This window comes from Bombina bombina, chromosome 5 (assembly GCF_027579735.1).
Source record: "Bombina bombina isolate aBomBom1 chromosome 5, aBomBom1.pri, whole genome shotgun sequence".
Classification (NCBI taxonomy): domain Eukaryota; kingdom Metazoa; phylum Chordata; class Amphibia; order Anura; family Bombinatoridae; genus Bombina; species Bombina bombina.
This window is the reverse complement of record NC_069503.1, coordinates 245,831,210-245,850,280: the sequence shown is the minus strand read 5'-3', so window position 1 is coordinate 245,850,280 and position 19,071 is coordinate 245,831,210. Positions and strand designations below refer to the sequence as shown.

Here is a 19,071-nt window from a genome sequence, read left to right as displayed (position 1 = left end):
TTAAGTTAGAAACCAAAAGTTTGTGAAAAAATATGTGAAAAGTGAACGATTTTTTTGTATTTGATTGCATTTGGCGGTGAAATGGTGGCATGAAATATACCAAAACGGGCCTAGATCAATACTTTGGGATGTCTACTAAAAAAAAATATATACATGTAAAGGGTTATTCAGGGATTCCTGAAAGATATCAGTGCTCTAATGTAACTATCGCTAATTTTGAAAAGAAATGGTTTGGAAATAGCGAAGTGCTACTTGTATTTATGGCCCTATAGTTTACAAAAAAAGCAAAGAACTTGTAAACATTGGGTATTCCTAAACTCAGGACAAAATTTAGAAACTATTTAGCATGGGTGTTTTTTGGTGGTTGTAGATGTGTAACAGATTTTGGGGGTCAAAGTTAGAAAAAGTGTGTTTTTTTCTATTTTTTCCTCATATTTTATAAATTTTTTTATAGTAAATTATAAGATATGATGAAAATAATGGTATCTTTAGAAAGTCCATTTAATGGCGAGAAAAACGATATATGATATGTGTGGGTACAGTAAATGAGTAAGAGGAAACTTACAGCTAAACACAAACACTGCAGAAATGTAAAAATAGCCTTGGTCCCAAACGGACAGAAAATGGAAATGTGCTGTGGTCATTAAGGGGTTAAAGCATGTTTGTTTAAAAAGAACAGTGAGTGCATTGCATTGTTTCAAGGTATCTATTTGCTGTTTGCACCCTGGTAGTTGGAGTTGAAGTGAGAGTGCTCTTCATTCGGTATTATATATATATATATATATATATATATATATTTATTTATATATATATATATATATATATATATATATATATATATATATATATATATATATATATATATATCACAGATATTATTTCCTTAATTTAAGCAATTTTAAACACATTTAGTATTTTAAAAAAAAATTGTTTTAGTGGTGCACACACATTTATATATTTCCTAATCTGAAAACCTTTATTCATTATGCGCTATTTATTTTTTTCTTTCTATTCTTATTCCCAGCTATGGGGCTCCTTTTATCAAGTTATGGTTGCAGTTTCAGAGCACTGGCAGTAAAAGCTTGTGCTTCACTTCTGAACCTCTCCGCTACCTCATGGGTGAAAGAGTTAAATCATCCATCCTGTCTGTAACACCCCAATGGTTGAGATATATATATATTGTGACGTTAAATCGATTCTTTAATTACAGAAATATTTTTATATCTAGTGTATAAGTTTTCCTTGCAGAGAAGTTGACCCTAGGTAGAAACTAGCTGAAGGCAACAGTTCCTTGTTGGAGTGGGATACTAAATATACTATGGTCCAGATTAGAATTAGAATGTGACAATGTAAATACCACAGTAGGGTGTTTTTTTTCTCTATTGACTTCTATGGGAGAATAGTTTATCATTCACGTGATATTGTAAGTTCAGCTTTTTATGTTTCAGCAGGAGAGTTAAATAGCACTCCCTTATTAATCTAGCCCTTTATTTTTGTAATACTATTCTACTATTCTTACTTTTCTGAAATCTAGTTAGGTTTGCTAAGAATCTGCTAGCCCCCCCCCCCAAGTCTATAGAAGTTAGCACTTAAAGGGACAGTATACACTAATTTTCATATAACTGCATGTAATAGACACTACTATAAAGAATAAGATGCACAGATACTGATATAAAAATCCAGTATAAAACCATTTAAAAACTTACTTAGAAGCTCCCAGTTTAGCTCTGTTAAAAAGGAAGCTGAAACACCCACTGCAAGTGGGAAAAACAGACACCCCCTCCCCCTTCCTCTGCATATGAAAATACTCTTTACACAAAAAGGAACAAGCTGGAGTAGGTATACATCAGTATTCTCCTAAAACATTGGGGCTTGGTGAGGAGTAATGTTATTTAAAAATAAGCAAAACTATACAATTTTTTTTAAAACAAAACCTGTATGGGCTATATAAATGGATCATCTACAAAACATTTATGCAAAGAAAAATGTAGTGTATAATGTCCCTTTAAACTAACATCCTCTTGGGCAGACTTTTGAGTTATAAATGTTCTCTATTACTATAAAAATGGAAAAGGTTGTAGAGATTTCTATCAATATGAGCGAGCGTGTGTCATTTATTGAAAAGCAACATAATTAAACATAAATATATACGCCGAGATTACGAGTTTTGCGTTAACAGGGGTGAATTGCTAATGAGCCTTTTTTTTACCGCTCCCTTAAGACAACGCTGGTATTACAGGTTTTTTAAACCTGGCGTTAGCCGCAAAAAGGTGAGTGTAGAGCAAAATTTAGATCCACATCTCACCTCAATACCAGCATTGTTTACGGTAGCGGTAAGCTGGCTAAACGTGCTCGTGCACGATTTCCCCATAGGAAACAATAGGGCAGATTCAGCTGGAAAAAAACCTAACACCTGCAAAAAAGCAGCGTCCAGCTTCTAACGCAGCCCCATTGATTCCTATGGGGAAATAAAAGTTATGTCTACACCTAACACCCTAACATGAACCCGAGTCTAAACACCCCTAATCTTACACTTATTAACCCCTAATCTGCCGACCCCGACATCGTCGCCACCTGCATTATATTATTAACCCCTAATCTGCCGCTCCGGACACCGTCGCCACCTACATTATACTTATGAACCCCTAATCTGTCGCCCCCAACATCGCCGACACCTACATTATATTTATTAACCCCTAATCTGCCGCCCCCAACATTGCCTACACCTACATTATATTTATTAACACCTAATCTGCCGCTAACTAGGTACTATAGTTATTAAATAGTTATTAACTATTTAATAACTACCTAGTTAAAATAAGTACAAATTTACCTGTAAAATAAATCCTAACCTAAATTACAATTACACCTAAAACTACACTATCATTAAATTAATTACATAAACTAACTACAATTAAATACAATTAAATTAAATAAACTAAAGTACAAAAAACCCCACTAAATTACAGAAAATAAAAAAATAATTACATGAATTTTAAATTAATTATAATTAAAATAAAAAAGCCCCCCAAAATAATAAAATTCCCTACCCTATACTAAATCACAAATAGCCCTTAAAAGGGCTTTCTGCGGGGCATTGCCCCAAAGTAATCAGCTCTTTTACTTGTAAAAAAAAAATACAATACCCCCCCACATTAAAACCCACCACCCACACACCTAACACTACTCTAAAACCCACCCAATCCCCCCTTAATAAAACCTAACACTACCCCCTTGAAGATCACCCTACCTCGAGCCGTCTTCACCCAGCCAGGCACAAGTGGTCCTCCAGAGGGGCAGAAGTCTTCATTTGTTCTGGGCAGAAGAGGACCTCCAGACGGACAGAAGGCTTCATCCAGGCGGCATTTTCTATCTTCATCCATCCGGAGCGGAGCGGGTCCATCTAAAATCCAGCCGATGTGGAGCATCCTCTTCAAACGAACTCAAAGCGAAGAATGATGGTTCCTTTAAATGACGTCATCCAAGATGGCGTCCCTTGCATTCTGATTGGCTGATAGGATTCTATCAGCCAATCAGAATTAAGGTATGAAAAATCCTATTGGCTTATGCAATCAGACAATAGAATTGAGCTCACATTCTATTGGCTGATTGGAACAGGATTTTTCCTACCTTAATTCCGATTGGCTGATAGAATCCTATCAGCCAATTGGAATTCAAGGGACCCCATCTTGGATGAGGTCATTTAAAGGAACCTTCATCCTTCGATTGGACTTCGTTTGAAGAGGATGCTCCGTGTCGGCTGGATTGAAGATGGACCCGCTCCGCTCCGCTCCGGATGGATGAAGATAGAAGATGCCGCCTGGATGAAGACTTCTGCCCATCTGGAGGTCCTCTTCTGCCCGGATCGGATGAAGACTTCTGCCCCTCTGGAGGACCACTTGTGCCCGGCTGGGTGAAGACGGCTCAAGGTAGGGTGATCTTCAAGGGGGTAGTGTTAGGTTTTATTAAGGGGGGATTGGTTGGGTTTTAGAGTAGGGTTGGGTGTGTGGGTGGTGGGTTTTAATGTGGGGGGGGGTATTGTATTTTTTTTACAGGTAAAAGAGCTGATTACTTTGGGGCAATGCCCCGCAAAAGGCCCTTTTAAGGATAGGGATTTTTATTATTTTTGGGGGCTTTTTTATTTTATTAGGGGGATTAGAGTAGGTGTAATTAGTTTTAAAAAATTGTAATTATTTTTTTATTTTCTGTAATTTAGTGTTTGTTGTTTTTCGTACTTTAGTTTATTTAATTTAATTGTAATTAATTGTAGGTAGTTTAGGTAATTAATTTAATGATAGTGTAGTGCTAGGTGTAATTGTAACTTACATATAAATTTGTCTTTATTTTAACAAGGTAATTATTAAATAATTAATAACTATTTAATAATTATTGTACCTAGTTAAAATAAATACAAAGTTGCCTGTAAAAGAAAAATAAACCCTGAGATAGCTACAATGTAACTATTAGTTATATTGTAGCTATCTTAGGCCTAGATTTAGAGTTGGGCGGTAGCCGTCAAAACAAGCGTTAGAGACTCCTAACGCTGGTTTTGTTCTACCGCCGGTATTTGGAGTCAGTCAGGAAAGGGTCTAACGCTCACCTTCCAGCCGCGACTTTTCCATACCTCAGATCCCCTTACGTCAATTGCGTATCCTATCTTTTCAATGGGATCTTTCTAACTCCGGTATTTAGAGTCGTGGCTGAAGTGAGCGTTAGAAATCTAACGACAAAACTCCAGCCGCAGAAAAAAAACAGTAGTTAAGAGCTTTCTGGGCTAACGCCGGTTTATAAAGCTCTTAACTACTGTGCTCTAAAGTACACTAACACCCATAAACTACCTATGTACCCCTAAACCGAGGTCCCCCCACATCGCCGCCACTCAATTACATTTTTTTAACCCCTAATCTGCCGACCGCCACCTAAATTATACTTATGTACCCCTAATCTGCTGCCCCTAACACCGCCGACCCCTATATTATATTTATTAACCCCTAACCTGCCCCCCACAATGTCGCCGCCAGCTACCTACAATAATTAACCCTTAATCTGCCGACCGCCACCTACGTTATCCTTATGTACCACTAATCTGCTGCCCCTAACACCACCGACCCCTATATTCTATTTATTAACCCCTAACCTGCCCCCCACAACATCGCCACCAACTACCTACAATAATTAACCCCTAATCTGCCGACCGCCACCTACGTTATCCTTATGTACCCCTAATCTGCTGCCCCTAACACCGCCGACCCCTATATTATATTTATTAGCCCCTAATCTGCCCCCCTCAACGTCGCCTCCACCTGCCTACACTTATTAAACCCTAATCTGCCGAGCGGATCTCACCGCTACTATAATAAAGTTATTAACCCCTAATCCGCCTCACTCCCGCCTCAATAACCCTATAATAAATAGTATTAACCCCTAATCTGCCCTCCCTAACATCGCCGACACCTAACTTCAATTATTAACCCCTAATCTGCTGACTGAATCTCGCCGCTACTGTAATAAATGGATTAACCCCTAAAGCTAAGTCTAACCCTAACACCCCCCTAAGTTAAATATAATTTAAATCTAACAAAATAAATTAACTCTTATTAAATAAATTATTCCTATTTAAAGCTAAATACTTACCTGTAAAATAAACCCTAATATAGCTACAATATAAATTATAATTATATTATAGCTATTTTAGGATTTATATTTATTTTACAGGTAACTTTGTATTTATTTTAACCAGGTACAATAGCTATTAAATAGTTAAGAACTATTTAATAGCTAAAATAGTTAAAATAATTACAAAATTACCTGTAAAATAAATCCTAACCTAAGTTACAATTAAATCTAACACTACACTATCAATAAATTAATTAAATAAAATACCTACAATTACCTACAATTAAACCTAACACTACACTATCAATAAATTAATTAAATACAATATCTACAAATAAATACAATGAAATAAACTAACTAAAGTACAAAAAATAAAAAAGAACTAAGTTACAAAAAATAATATATAATATTACAACAATTTTAAGCTAATTACACCTACTCTAAGCCCCCTAATAAAATAACAAAGACCCCCAAAATAAAAAAATGCCCTACCCTATTCTAAATTACAAAAGTTCAAAGCTCTTTTACCTTACCAGCCCTGAACAGGGCCCTTTGCGGGGCATGCCCCAAAGAATTCAGCTCTTTTGCTTATAAAAAAAACACATACAATACCCCCCCCCCAACATTACAACCCACCACCCACATACCCCTAATCTAACTCAAACCCCCCTTAAATAAACCTAACACTAAGCCCCTGAAGATCTTCCTACCTTATCTTCACCATACCAGGTTCACCGATCGATCCAGAAGAGCTTGATCCAAGCCCAAGCAGGGGGCTGAAGATGTCCATGATCCGGCTGAAGTCTTCATCCAAGCGGGAGCTGAAGAGGTCCATGATCCGGCTGAAGTCTTCTATCAACGGCATCTTCAATCTTCTTTCTTCCGGATCCATTTTCATCCCGCCGACGCGAACATCCATCTTCACCGACGACTTCCCGACGAATGACGGTTCCTTTAAGGGACGTCATCCAAGATGGCGTCCCTCGAATTCCGATTGGCTGATAGGATTCTATCAGCCAATCGGAATTAAGGTAGGAAAATTCTGATTGGCTGATGGAATCAGCCAATCAGAATCAAGTTCAATCCGATTGGCTGATCCGATTAGCCAATCAGATTGAGCTCGCATTCTATTGGCTGATCGGAACAGCCAATAGAATGCGAGCTCAATCTGATTGGCTGATGGAATCAGCCAATCGGATTGAACTTGATTCTGATTGGCTGATTCCATCAGCCAATCAGAATTTTCCTACCTTAATTCCAATTGGCTGATAGAATCCTATCAGCCAATCGGAATTCGAAGGACGCCATCTTGGATGACGTCCCTTAAAGGAACCGTCATTCGTCGGGAAGTCGTCGGTGAAGATGGATGTTCCGCGTCGGCGGGATGAACATGGATCCGGAAGTAAGAAGATTGAAGATGCCGTTGATAGAAGACTTCAGCCGGATCATGGACCTCTTCAGCTCCCGCTTGGATGAAGACTTCAGCCAGATCATGGACATCTTCAGCCCCCCGCTTGGGCTTGGATCAAGACATCGGAGGAGCTCTTCTGGATCGATCGGTGAACCTGGTATGGTGAAGATAAGGTAGGAAGATCTTCAGGGGCTTAGTGTTAGGTTTATTTAAGGGGGGTTAGGGTTAGATTAGGGGTATGTGGGTGGTGGGTTGTAATGTTGGGGGGGGTATTGTATGTGTTTTTTTTTACAGGCAAAAGAGCTGAATTCTTTGGGACATGCCCCGCAAAGGGCCCTGTTCAGGGCTGGTAAGGTAAAAGAGCTTTGAACTTTTGTAATTTAGAATAGGGTAGGGCATTTTTTTATTTTGGGGGTCTTTGTTATTTTATTAGGGGGCTTAGAGTAGGTGTAATTAGTTTAAAATTGTTGTAATATTTTTCTGATGTTTGTAAATATTTTTTTATTTTTTGTAACTTAGTTTTTTTTTTTTTTTTGTACTTTATTTAGTTTATTTAATTGTATTTATTTGTAGATATTGTATTTAATTAATTTATTGATAGTGTAGTGTTAGGTTTAATTGTAACTTAGGTTAGGATTTATTTTACAGGTAATTTTGTAATTATTTTAACTATTTTAGCTATTAAATAGTTCTTAACTATTTAATAGCTATTGTATCTGGTTCTGGTTAAAATAAATACAAAGTTACCTGTAAAATAAATATAAATCCTAAAATAGCTATAATATAATTATAATTTATATTGTAGCTATATTAGGATTTATTTTACAGGTAAGTATTTAGCTTTAAATAGGAATAATTTATTTAATAAGAGTTAATTTATTTCGTTAGATTTAAATTATATTTAACTTAGGGGGGTGTTAGTGTTAGGGTTAGACTTAGCTTTAGGGGTTAATCCATTTATTACAGTAGCGGCGAGATTCGGTCGGCAGATTAGGGGTTAATAATTGAAGTTAGGTGTCGTCGATGTTAGGGAGGGCAGATTAGGGGTTAATACTATTTATTATAGGGTTATTGAGGCGGGAGTGAGGCGGATTAGGGGTTAATAACTTTATTATAATAGCGGTGCGGTCCGCCCGGCAGATTAGGGGTTAATAAGTGTAGGTAGCTGGCGGCGACGTTGTGGGGGGCAGATTAGGGGTTAATAAATATAATATAGGGGTCGGCGGTGTTAGGGGCAGCAGATTAGGGATACATAGCTATAATGTAGGTGGCGGTGGTGTACGGAGCGGCAGATTAGGGGTTAATAATAATATGCAGGTGTCAGCGATAGCGGGGGCGGCAGATTAGGGGTTAATAAGCATAAGGTTAGGGGTGTTTAGACTCGGGGTACATGTTAGGGTGTTAGATGCAGACTTAGGAGATGTTTCCGCATAGCAAACAATGGGGCTGCGTTAGGAGCTGAACGCGGCTTTTTTGCAGGTGTTAGGTTTTTTTTCAGCTCAAACAGCCCCATTGTTTTCTATGGGGGAATCGTGCACGAGCACGTTTTTGAAGCTGGCCGCTTCCGTAAGCACCGCTGGTATCTAGAGTTGCAGTGGCGTTAAATTATGCTCTACGCTCCCTTTTTGGAGCCTAACGCACTGAAAACCCAGCCATTCTGTGAACTCTAAATACCAGCGGTATTTAAAAGGTGCAGACAGAAAAAAGCATGCGTAGCTAACGCACCCCTTTGGCCGCAAAACTCTAAATCTAGGCGTTAGGGTTTATTTTAAAGGTAAGCATTTTTTTTAAAATAGGAATAATTTAATTAATTGTAGTAATTTTATTTAGATTATTTTAAATTATATTTAAGTTAGGGGGGGGTTAGGTTTAGGGGTTAATACCTTTAATATAGTAGCGGCGATGTTGGGGGTGGCAGATTAAGGGTTAATAAATGTAGGTAGGTGTCGGCAATGTTAGGGACGGCAGATTAGGGGTTAATAAAATGTAACTAGTGTTTGTGAGGCGGGAGTGCGGTGGTTTAGGGGTTAATATATTTATTAAAGTGGCGGTGATGTCTGGTCGGCAGATTAGGGGTTCAACTTTTAATTTAAGTGTTTCCGATGTGGGGGGGGGGGTGGCTCGGTTTAGGGGTTAATAGGGAGTTTATGGGTGTTAGTGTACTTTTTAGCACTTTAGTTAAGAACTTTATGTTACGGCGTTAGCCCATAAAACTCTTAACTACTGACTTTTAAATGTGGTAGGAGTCTTGACAGGAGAGGGTCTACCGCTCTCTTCTTCCAAGACTCGTAATACCAGCGTTAGGCAAATCCCATTAAAAATTTAGGATGCGCAACGCAATTGACATAAGGGGATTTGCGGTAAGCTCGAGACGGGGAAGAAAAGTGAGCGGTACACCTGTACCTGCCTGACTTGTAATACCAGCTGGCGTTAAAAAGCAGCGTTGGGACCTCTCAGCGCTGCTTTTTAAGGCTAACGCAAGACTCGTAATCTAGCCGATAGGTTACTATAATTTAACTCTATCATGAAAGGTTATTCAGAAACTGCTTAATACAATGGAAAGTGAAAACTCCATAGGGTTAATGTATATACAGTACATGTACAAAATTAATTGACTAAGAATAAAGTATTACTTAGACAATGATATATCTAAGTTTAATTATTTACTCTTTATTGTCTGTCAGAGTATTGTGCCACTGGGATAATAAAGTATTTAATATAAGTGGAATCACATGCGATTTGCCGAGTACTTTTAAAATTTGTTTGTGTGAATTTAAACGTATTCCCTTTTACTACAAACTGGCAACACTTTTAAGGGTCACATTTCAAGCAATAAAGAAACCTGTTGCATTTTTTTTAAAGACACAAAAATTAATTGTACATTAATGTATTACTAAAATATCTTTTAACAGAGTGACCAATTGTCTTAGTCCTCCTGTAGGTAAATCTGCAACTCTTTTTTTACAATGGGCTGTAAGTTACATCAATTATAGAAATATGTTTTTAATGGTACAAAAATGTCATTTTATTAGTTATTATAAGTAGTAACAAGAGGGGCCTTGTTGTCATGAGTATTGTATTTGGGATTAGCACAAAATAAAAAAATACATTCTAAAGTTGCTATTTCCTTATCACCTTTAAATTCTTTGTAATCCTTACTCTTTACCTTTTTTGTAATACTTTCTAATTTTAATTCTTTCTAAAACCTGATATACTTTCCTTTAAAGAATAGTGGGGGTGAGCAGAGTCTGTATTTACAATATATTTCCGTATCAACTCTACTAGATTATCTATTGAATTTAATATTGATTAAAAAAAAGTCAACATCACCACATCATACCAGAAAATGTAGTTGAATGGCAATAAAAAATATTAGTCTATACATCTACATACATAGATATACAGTTATACATATATACAGTTGTTTACACAGTGAGAATATGTCTAAATTAATCCTTGTTTTTTTTATTTTATTTCCTTTCATTTGTAGGATGAACTAAAGAAGCTTTATACTCAGCTAGAAATCTACAAAAGAAAAAAAATGATTGCAAATAATCCCCATCTTCAGAAAAAGAGATGCTCTAAAAAAGGATTAGGACGATCAATTATGAGACGTATAACTGAGATTCCAGAATCTGTCAGTAGGCAATGTTCTAAAGAAGACAAGGATAGCATGGATCATATTAATCCCAAAAATAATGTCGGTAACACGAAAAAGAGTCACCAAGATTACTCTGCTTCTAATGTAAAATCCAAGGAAGCTATTTCTATGAAAAAGTCCCATAGCACATATGACCATTTAAGAGGTCAACATGAGAAATCTAATGGTATTTCCACAGATAAGCTGCATCTATGTGAAAATTCAATATGCAGTTCTTTAAATGGTAAAAAGCCAAACAGAAAGGAGCCTGAGGAGCTTGAAGCAGTATCGAGTGAATCAGTCCCTTTGGTCTGCAAGTCTGCAAGTGCTCACAATCTATGTCTGGATAAGAAACCCTTGCATCCAAGTGTGTCTGTCCTACATAAATCTCTTAGTGTTATTGGCAACTCTACAGATAATAGTTTAGGTCAAACAGAAAAAACAAAAAGTTTAGAAAATGGAGAAAAATGTGAACAAGCAGATTCTAAGGACAACGATGCACATAAATGCTTTCCATCTGTAAAAGATGAAAATATGGAGCAGCATCCAAGAACTTCAAGTCCAATTGAAGAAATACAAAAAACTCACAAATCTGGAATAATGAAGCAACAAATAATGAGTCTCCCTTTAGGGGACACAGAGAAAACAATAACTACACCAGGGTTTAGAGAAAAATTTGACATAGAAGAAGTATGTCCATGGGAAATGTATGACCTTACTCCTAGTGCTGTGCCTTCTGAAAATAAAGTTCAAAAGCATGTGTCCATTGCTCCTCTGGAACAAGAAAAGAATAGTGCATCTCGTTCAAAGAGTAAATTACATAATAGAGCCAAGTCTAATGAACAATCAAAGCAAAAGGGTCAAACCAAACCAGATTCAAAGGTAAAAGAAACACAAGAAGAGACTGTGAAAGGTGAAAATACATTCAAATATGACATAGCTAATAGTATGGATTCAGAATGGCTCACACAACAAAGTTCATCTAAATCACAAGATAAAGAGCAGAAAATAAATGTCCTTGAGACTGAAGGAACTTTAACATCTCCTGATCATCACTGTAATTCCAACAATAACTTGCCACAATCTTTAGCACACCGAGCTGAAGTGTGTCCATGGGACTTTGAGGTAGAAAATGCATTAAGTGTTGAGAAAAATAAAGTTCTACCTATAACATCTGTTACAAGCCCAACATCTCCCTCTAAAAACACACCAATATCTCCATCAAAAAAGAAAGTCTTAGGAATGCCAATGAAAAGTAATACACAACATGTAAAAAAAGATACGGGCACAGAAAAGGGGAAAACAAAAAGCAAAAATAAAGAGTTAGAAGTGCCCACTATTAAAATGGACAAATCAAAAAGTGCAGAGGTTTGTTCTTCTACAGATACAACTCTTGGAGTATCATCAAACAAAGTGAAAAGTACATCGAATGAGCATGGCATAGACAAATGCAAATTAGCTGAAATTTGCCCTTGGGAAAGCATTTCTCAGTCACAGTCAGAACAAGAAACGGAAGCAACAGACAATACACATGCAAAAAGGATGCAAGGATCAAATTTGGTGGACATCTGTCCATGGGACTATGAAGAGAATAGTGAAGGAAAACAAGGATGACCTTAAATGCAAACTCACTAATTAAATGACAGCTAAAATAGAACTTTTCTATTGACATATTCAATCCTTATAGCAATGGTAACTTAATGCATCCCAAAAATATGTTTTATAAAATGACTGCTCTCATTTTCTTATTCGTGTACACATTTCTTCTACACGGTTGTGTCTCATGTTTAAGCATTCCAGATTGTATAATATTTTCAAATACGCTTTGATATTTTGTGACACAACACATTTATGCAATTTGCAGATACTGTATTGATATTGCAACCAAATTACCTGCTGAAATTTTTATTTATTTATTTATAGAATTTCACTTGGCTTTGGAAGCCATATATTGTATGAGAATGATTTTTTGTTTATGTGGTTTCTATTGTGAAATTAAGTTCACTTAAATATTTTATTCAGTACTATAGTTTAATACCGTATTATTCAGGTTTATTTTTATATATATAAATTGAATGTTATTTGTGTAGTGTTCATAGCCCTAGTGATAATGAAAATTATATGGTCCTACCTAAGTAGCTCAGAGGACAACTTAACAATTGTTTGTATAAATATATCATCTACATGAAAACATTTTCATAAATGAAATAGCATATTATTTTTTTTAGTTACATAGTATGTTTACATATTCAGTGTGTTAGTTTCCACTACAAATATTTTCTCTAATAGTCATACAAAATGATCATGTACTTTTTGCCTCCATACAGTTATGTGAGAATGTAAAAGCAATTTCCATTTGCTTGTGTTAAAAAAAAGAGATAACTTCTTCACACAAATTGAGTTTCCCTTAAAAATATTGGATATGAGTGTGATAACTGGCTAGGTAGTGATGAGGATATATTAATCTTAATATTGTTCATGCTTTTGTTTGAGGATTTGAATAATTATCTTGATATATGTATGTATATATATATATATTTATATACTGTATATGTATATATATATATACATATATATCCATTTATATACTGTATATATATATATATATATATATATATATATATATATATAAAGGTAATAGAAGACAGCACTCGCTGGGCTTAAGGATAAGCAATAGAAGCTTTTATTTATGTGACGTTTCGGGGACAGCTCCCCTTCATCAGACCAACAATAAACTGTGACAAGCAAACATTTATACCCTCTAAGACCATCCCCCAGTGAACAGAAATTGCGCCAAAAATGGTTGTCAAGGCAACCATACACTGTTTACACCAAAATACATACACACCCAAATACAACTTATCTAGTATCAGATACAATGTATCAGATACAATGTATCCCATTCTGGGATAGATTGGGTACATTGTATCTGATACTAAATAACTTGTATTTGGGTGTGTATGTATTTTAGTGTAAACAGTCTATGGTTGCCTTGACAACCATTTTTGGCACTATTTCTGTTTACTGGGAGAGGGTCTTAGAGGGTATAAATGTTTGCTTGTCACATTTTATTGTTGGTCTGATGAAGGGGAGCTGTCCCCGAAACGTCACGTAAATAAAAGCTTCTATTGCTTATCCTTAAGCCCAGCGAGTGCTGTCTTTATCTCTACCTGCATTCACACCCTGGCAACTGGACACCTGTTTGTGCGAGTGCACCAGCCTCTGCGAATATATATAGCGGTATATATATATATATATATATATATATATATATATATATATATATATATATACTGTATATATATATATATATATATATATATATATATATATATATATATATATATACACATACACATAAACACAGGTATATACACACATTTATGTACAGTATATATATATAAATACATAATTTATATATCTATATATGTATAATATAATATAATATATATATATATATATATACACTTTTATATATATACTATTATATATATATATATATATATATATATATATATATATATATATTATACTAGTATATATATGTATATATTATATATATACACACACACACGTGTATATACATTTATATACTGTGTATATATATTTTTTTTTTTTCAAGAGAACCTTAACGCCACAGAAATAAGTAAAGAAACAATGGATGGATTCGGATTATATTAGAAAATTCTACAAAAAAAAACATAGTAATAAATTAATGTAGGTCTTCTAATGGATTGGAAAAACTCCAGTATTAGTTCATAAATATTTGTGAACACAGAGTTAAAATTCAAAATCATATAATGTTGCCCTTGTATAATGCTATACAAAGTTAAATGGTTAAGAATGCAACTTCTTGATAGTTAGTCTTGCTACCAAATAATAAAATTATATTTATGACAACCACATAGCACTTCTATCTATAATCTATTGTAAAAACATTGATGCAGGTTAATAAAAATACTGGCCTAGATTCTCTAAACCTTGCTGTGATTACAAACTGAAACTGACAGTTTCCACATTAAATTCTAGAAAGAAAACTACAATGTAAATGATGCATCTCTCTATAGGATGCTCCTTACATTTCTTGACATGAATGAGAAATAAATATAGTTGAATATAGTACCCATTGAAAGGTGTTTTATCCATGTTCTACTTAATGTTATGTATTTTAAACTGAACACCACTTTAGGTCCTGTACTATTTATTTTACGTTTTATTCACTTTAAACTTTGCAAATTTTAAGTTAGAATGTTATATTTTATTATAGACCATGTCACATAGGTTTAGGGGAGTGCTGGACAAGACATTGCTTTGGTGCATTCTGAATTTTTCTAACTGCACTCATATTTTCTATGCAATTTTTTCTCTGAAGGGAAGAGTGCCAGTTTTGTGCTGGCAAAATAGCAAACATAAAACTCAGATCTCAAATGCACAAAAAGGTATTTCAGTTCGGAATAAAAAAAAATAAACATTGCTGTCAAAAGTTGTGATTGCACAAGAACACGCTTATGCAAATTCATGCAATGCTTTTGCACAACCAAATTCATGCAATAATTTTGCACAAACAATAGTAAGAGAGCAGTGGCGCTGAGGTGGCAGACGGTTTGGAAGGAGCTGCCAAATTACTGCTGCTCCTTAACTTGCGGTTGCAGACTTGCATGAGCGAGCTGGCACCACAAGGGAAGCTGCCTCCATAGCTTCATAAAAGGAACTCTTTATGTAAACAGTCATTTATTTGCTATAATTGCTGGTAAATACATGCCACAGTTGGCTATTAGTTTAGGTGTGCTGTTTAAATCAGTGTATGCACAGTAAGAACTTTCATTGAAAAGGGATATATTAAAAATTTTTTTGCTGATATATGTATTGCAAATATGCACTTATTCAAAGCTAAAATGCTAACAATAAGTAATATCATGTTACATTGTGATAGCAACATTACGTTTTCATTACAGACATCCCAACTCTCCCTGAAGTTCAGGGAGACTCCCTGATTGTAATAGCGGCTGCCTGATGCCAGCAAATGGAATGCAATCTCCCTGAAACTCCAACTACCATGATCCAATGTGGCCCAAATCCAGAAAAGTGTTTTTTTAAGGAATGCCTTTAGTTGCTGGGACGTTATGGAACCGTCAAAGCATGCACCAATAACCAAAAAGCCCCCACTGATTTTAATAAAAATAAAACACAAATACTACCTTATTTACTGCATGTAATTAAACTTTGTATTCTAAAATATTTAAGCATTCAACAAGCATACGATCACTGGAAAATAGGTTTGTTGTATGTGGTTGTGCAATAAAGCAACTTTTTTTAATGTGACTTTAGTGGGAAGCTACTTTAATGATAAGTCTCTATCTTATTTAGGGTTTCAAGGTGTCCAATATATAACGGCGCAGTAGTGGGTGAAGCCACCTCCCTGAAATGAGTTTTTGCAGGTTGGGATGTCTGTACATTAGTATTTGCTTTACAGAAAAAGTTTATAGCAATGTCTGATGGTCCTCTGTTAAATCTCATGGGATCCCACAAGATGTAATTTTCAAGAGAGCTTTATTACTCTCTAGGGAAGCAACTCACAGGGATTACCTTGTTCAGCCCTTTTTGTTTGAGATCCAATTGATCTATGTTCAATAAAGTTAATTTTGTCAACAAGCTTCTACTGCCAGATACATCAAATCTGTGACACCTCTTGCCAAAGTCATTAAAGGAAAATGGTGTGTTACAAATACTGTATTGCTATTGTTCTCTATATTTGAATTTGATTCAGAACAAATGCTTTGCATAGTCAATGAAACATACATTTTTATTTATTTGTCTTTGTAGTTTAAGAGGATCATTTAGGTTACTTCACAAAAACTCTTACAGTTCCTTACTAGAAAATGCTTTGTAGAGTCCCTAAGGGAACTCATATCAGTGTCAGTGTACTCCATAGCAACACTTCTCAAGACCAGAGAAATGCTAGTTCTAAGAGCATCTACGTTTACAGAACCCAGCACACTTTAGATAATCTACAACTTTGACATCTAAGAATGTTTAATTACAGTATATGTGTAAAAAAAATCACTAAATATAATAAATCATGAAAGTAATTTTCAGTATCATCAAGAAAATTGCAAACCCCCATATTTATAAAATGTTCTATATTTTCTTTTTATAAATGTGAAATATAAACAAGGCTTACTTTTCCTTTTTACCTATATCCATTACCTTGTACATAAAGACAATGTGTATATTTTTTTTCAAACAATTTGTCCAATATATTACAAATAATAAACAAATAAAATTAAATAAAATATATTCAATATAGTTACCGTAATTATATTAGACAAAAAAAAGGAAATTAATTACTACTGAGTTCAATATTAATCTATACAATATAGCCACCATATAATGCTTTATTTGTGGTACAAAAATTGGTGGAAAAAATCTATAAATATAAGTAATGCTATACATAAGAAAAGAGATTTAACAAAATCTGTTGATTTCTAGCATTAGTAAAATAAATAATATATAACAAACGGCCATTAGAGTACTCATCTTTTACTAAAAGTAAATTGCTTACTCCCCTGCAAGAAATTAGTAGGATACCTTTCTGAGGGATATCCCCATTAATAAATATAATTTATAAATTAACATTATAAAATAGTAAAAATAAATTTAGAATTGAGTCGGTTTATAGCTCCATCATAGTGTTCAGTGGAATATCCCTATAATCTAAAAATATGTTATTTATCTCTAAACCCGTCATATGTAAGTTTGCCTGCATTTTATATACATGTAAGTAAAGATTTAAATGGTAAATTACTCAATTAGTTGACTTTATATTATATTTATATGATATCAAAATAGTTAATCACAATGTATAAAGTGTTGACACCCTTATCAGTATAGTTTACGGTAAACTGACATCCTGCTTTAGTAAATATAATATTTATATATACAAGAAGTTTTCCTTCAAAAGAAATGTGGAGCAGGATTATCTCATTTTCTCTCTTAATATATATAAAACTATTTAGTCCTGGAAAAGGGTCAAAAACCATAAGTATTTAGGTGCCAAAGTAAATGTTAAATAAACTGAAACTGATGTTAAAGGGACTTTAAAGCTATATAGTAAATACACAATGAAATATAATTATAATTACTCTTATAATATGTGTTTATTAATTTACAATCTCAAAGTAACTTTTAACATGCACACAACCCTCTATAGCAGAGCTTTCAAAACTTTTCATGTCGGTGACACACTTTTTAGACCTACGTCATTTCGCGACACAGTAATTCAGTTGCACTGGCAAACAGGAGGTTAAACTAACTTGTTTTAAGAGATACGGACACATAAATAAATGATATAATAACGAAATGCATTTACAAGTAACAGTATGTAAGTATGTGCAAGAATTAAAACAAGTTTAACAACACCAATAGCTACTTACAATTTTAATGGGATGTATGAGGTTGACGGGATGAACACAGTTTATGAATATTTGGTGGAATATTAGACACTCGCATTTTTAAGCTTCCCCTTCCTATCCATATATCAAGAGTAGGAACAGCAATGCACTACTGGGAGCTAGTTGCAAAAAACCCACACTGACTTCTGACTTCAGCTCAGCGTTTAAGCTGCCGCCCTTAGAGCTCGGTGACTGCTGTCCCACTCACTGACTACACATGCAGTCACGAGCCAATTAAGGAGACTACACGTGCAGTCAGGAGCCAATGTGCCGCCAAAGCCACCAATGGGAAAACTTTCAGTTCCCACTGAGCTGCGCCAATAGATGATGATCTGAGACCCCCTAGGTATCAATCACGTGTCAACCATGTGATATGCATAGCAGGCAGGCGGAAAGTCAGAAACCCAAAAAAAAATTTTTTTTTAAAAATTAAATTTTAAAAATATTGTGCTGAAGCAGGGACACACCTACACACTGCTGCCGACACACTAGTGTGTCCCGACACACAGTTTGGAAAGCACTGCTCTATAGATATGGTTGTGCATGTGTATTTGCCCCATCTAGTGTTCGACTTTTGACAAGTCATACAAATAAAATGTTAACCAGGGGAAAATGGAATAGCCATCACATATATTAAATAGGGGTCCTTTCTGGCTTACCAACCATAGCTATTTAAAGTGTCATAAAACTATTTTTTTTATTGTTGTCACAATTTGTAATTGTTAATACTCATAAAGGTCCCTCATACTCATAAAGGATCTTCTCCTTTAGCGCAGGCACTGGGAGCCACTGCGCTAAGTCTCCTATTAGTGTACTATGTGAAGAAGACCGGCTTAGCGTGGCTCTCCAGCGCTCTCTACAGGTAAGTATTTAACCCCTTAAAGGTAATTTAAAGAAAACAAATTAATACTGATGATTCTGAATATCGTCAGTAATTTTTTCTTTACATTTTC

The 19,071-nt window shown here is 35.0% G+C and overlaps 1 protein-coding gene across 1 annotated transcript in view; it reads left to right on the top strand.

Annotated features, from left to right (window-relative positions):
- GPR158 (G protein-coupled receptor 158) overlaps positions 1 to 12,281 on the top strand; it is a 734,480-nt gene extending 722,199 nt beyond the window's left edge. Inside the window, exon 11 of the mRNA XM_053713931.1 lies at positions 10,518 to 12,281. Coding sequence (XP_053569906.1) covers positions 10,518 to 12,281 — 1,764 coding nt within the window. The remainder of the gene's footprint in view (positions 1 to 10,517) is intronic.
- Positions 12,282 to 19,071: the final 6,790 nt, after the last annotated feature.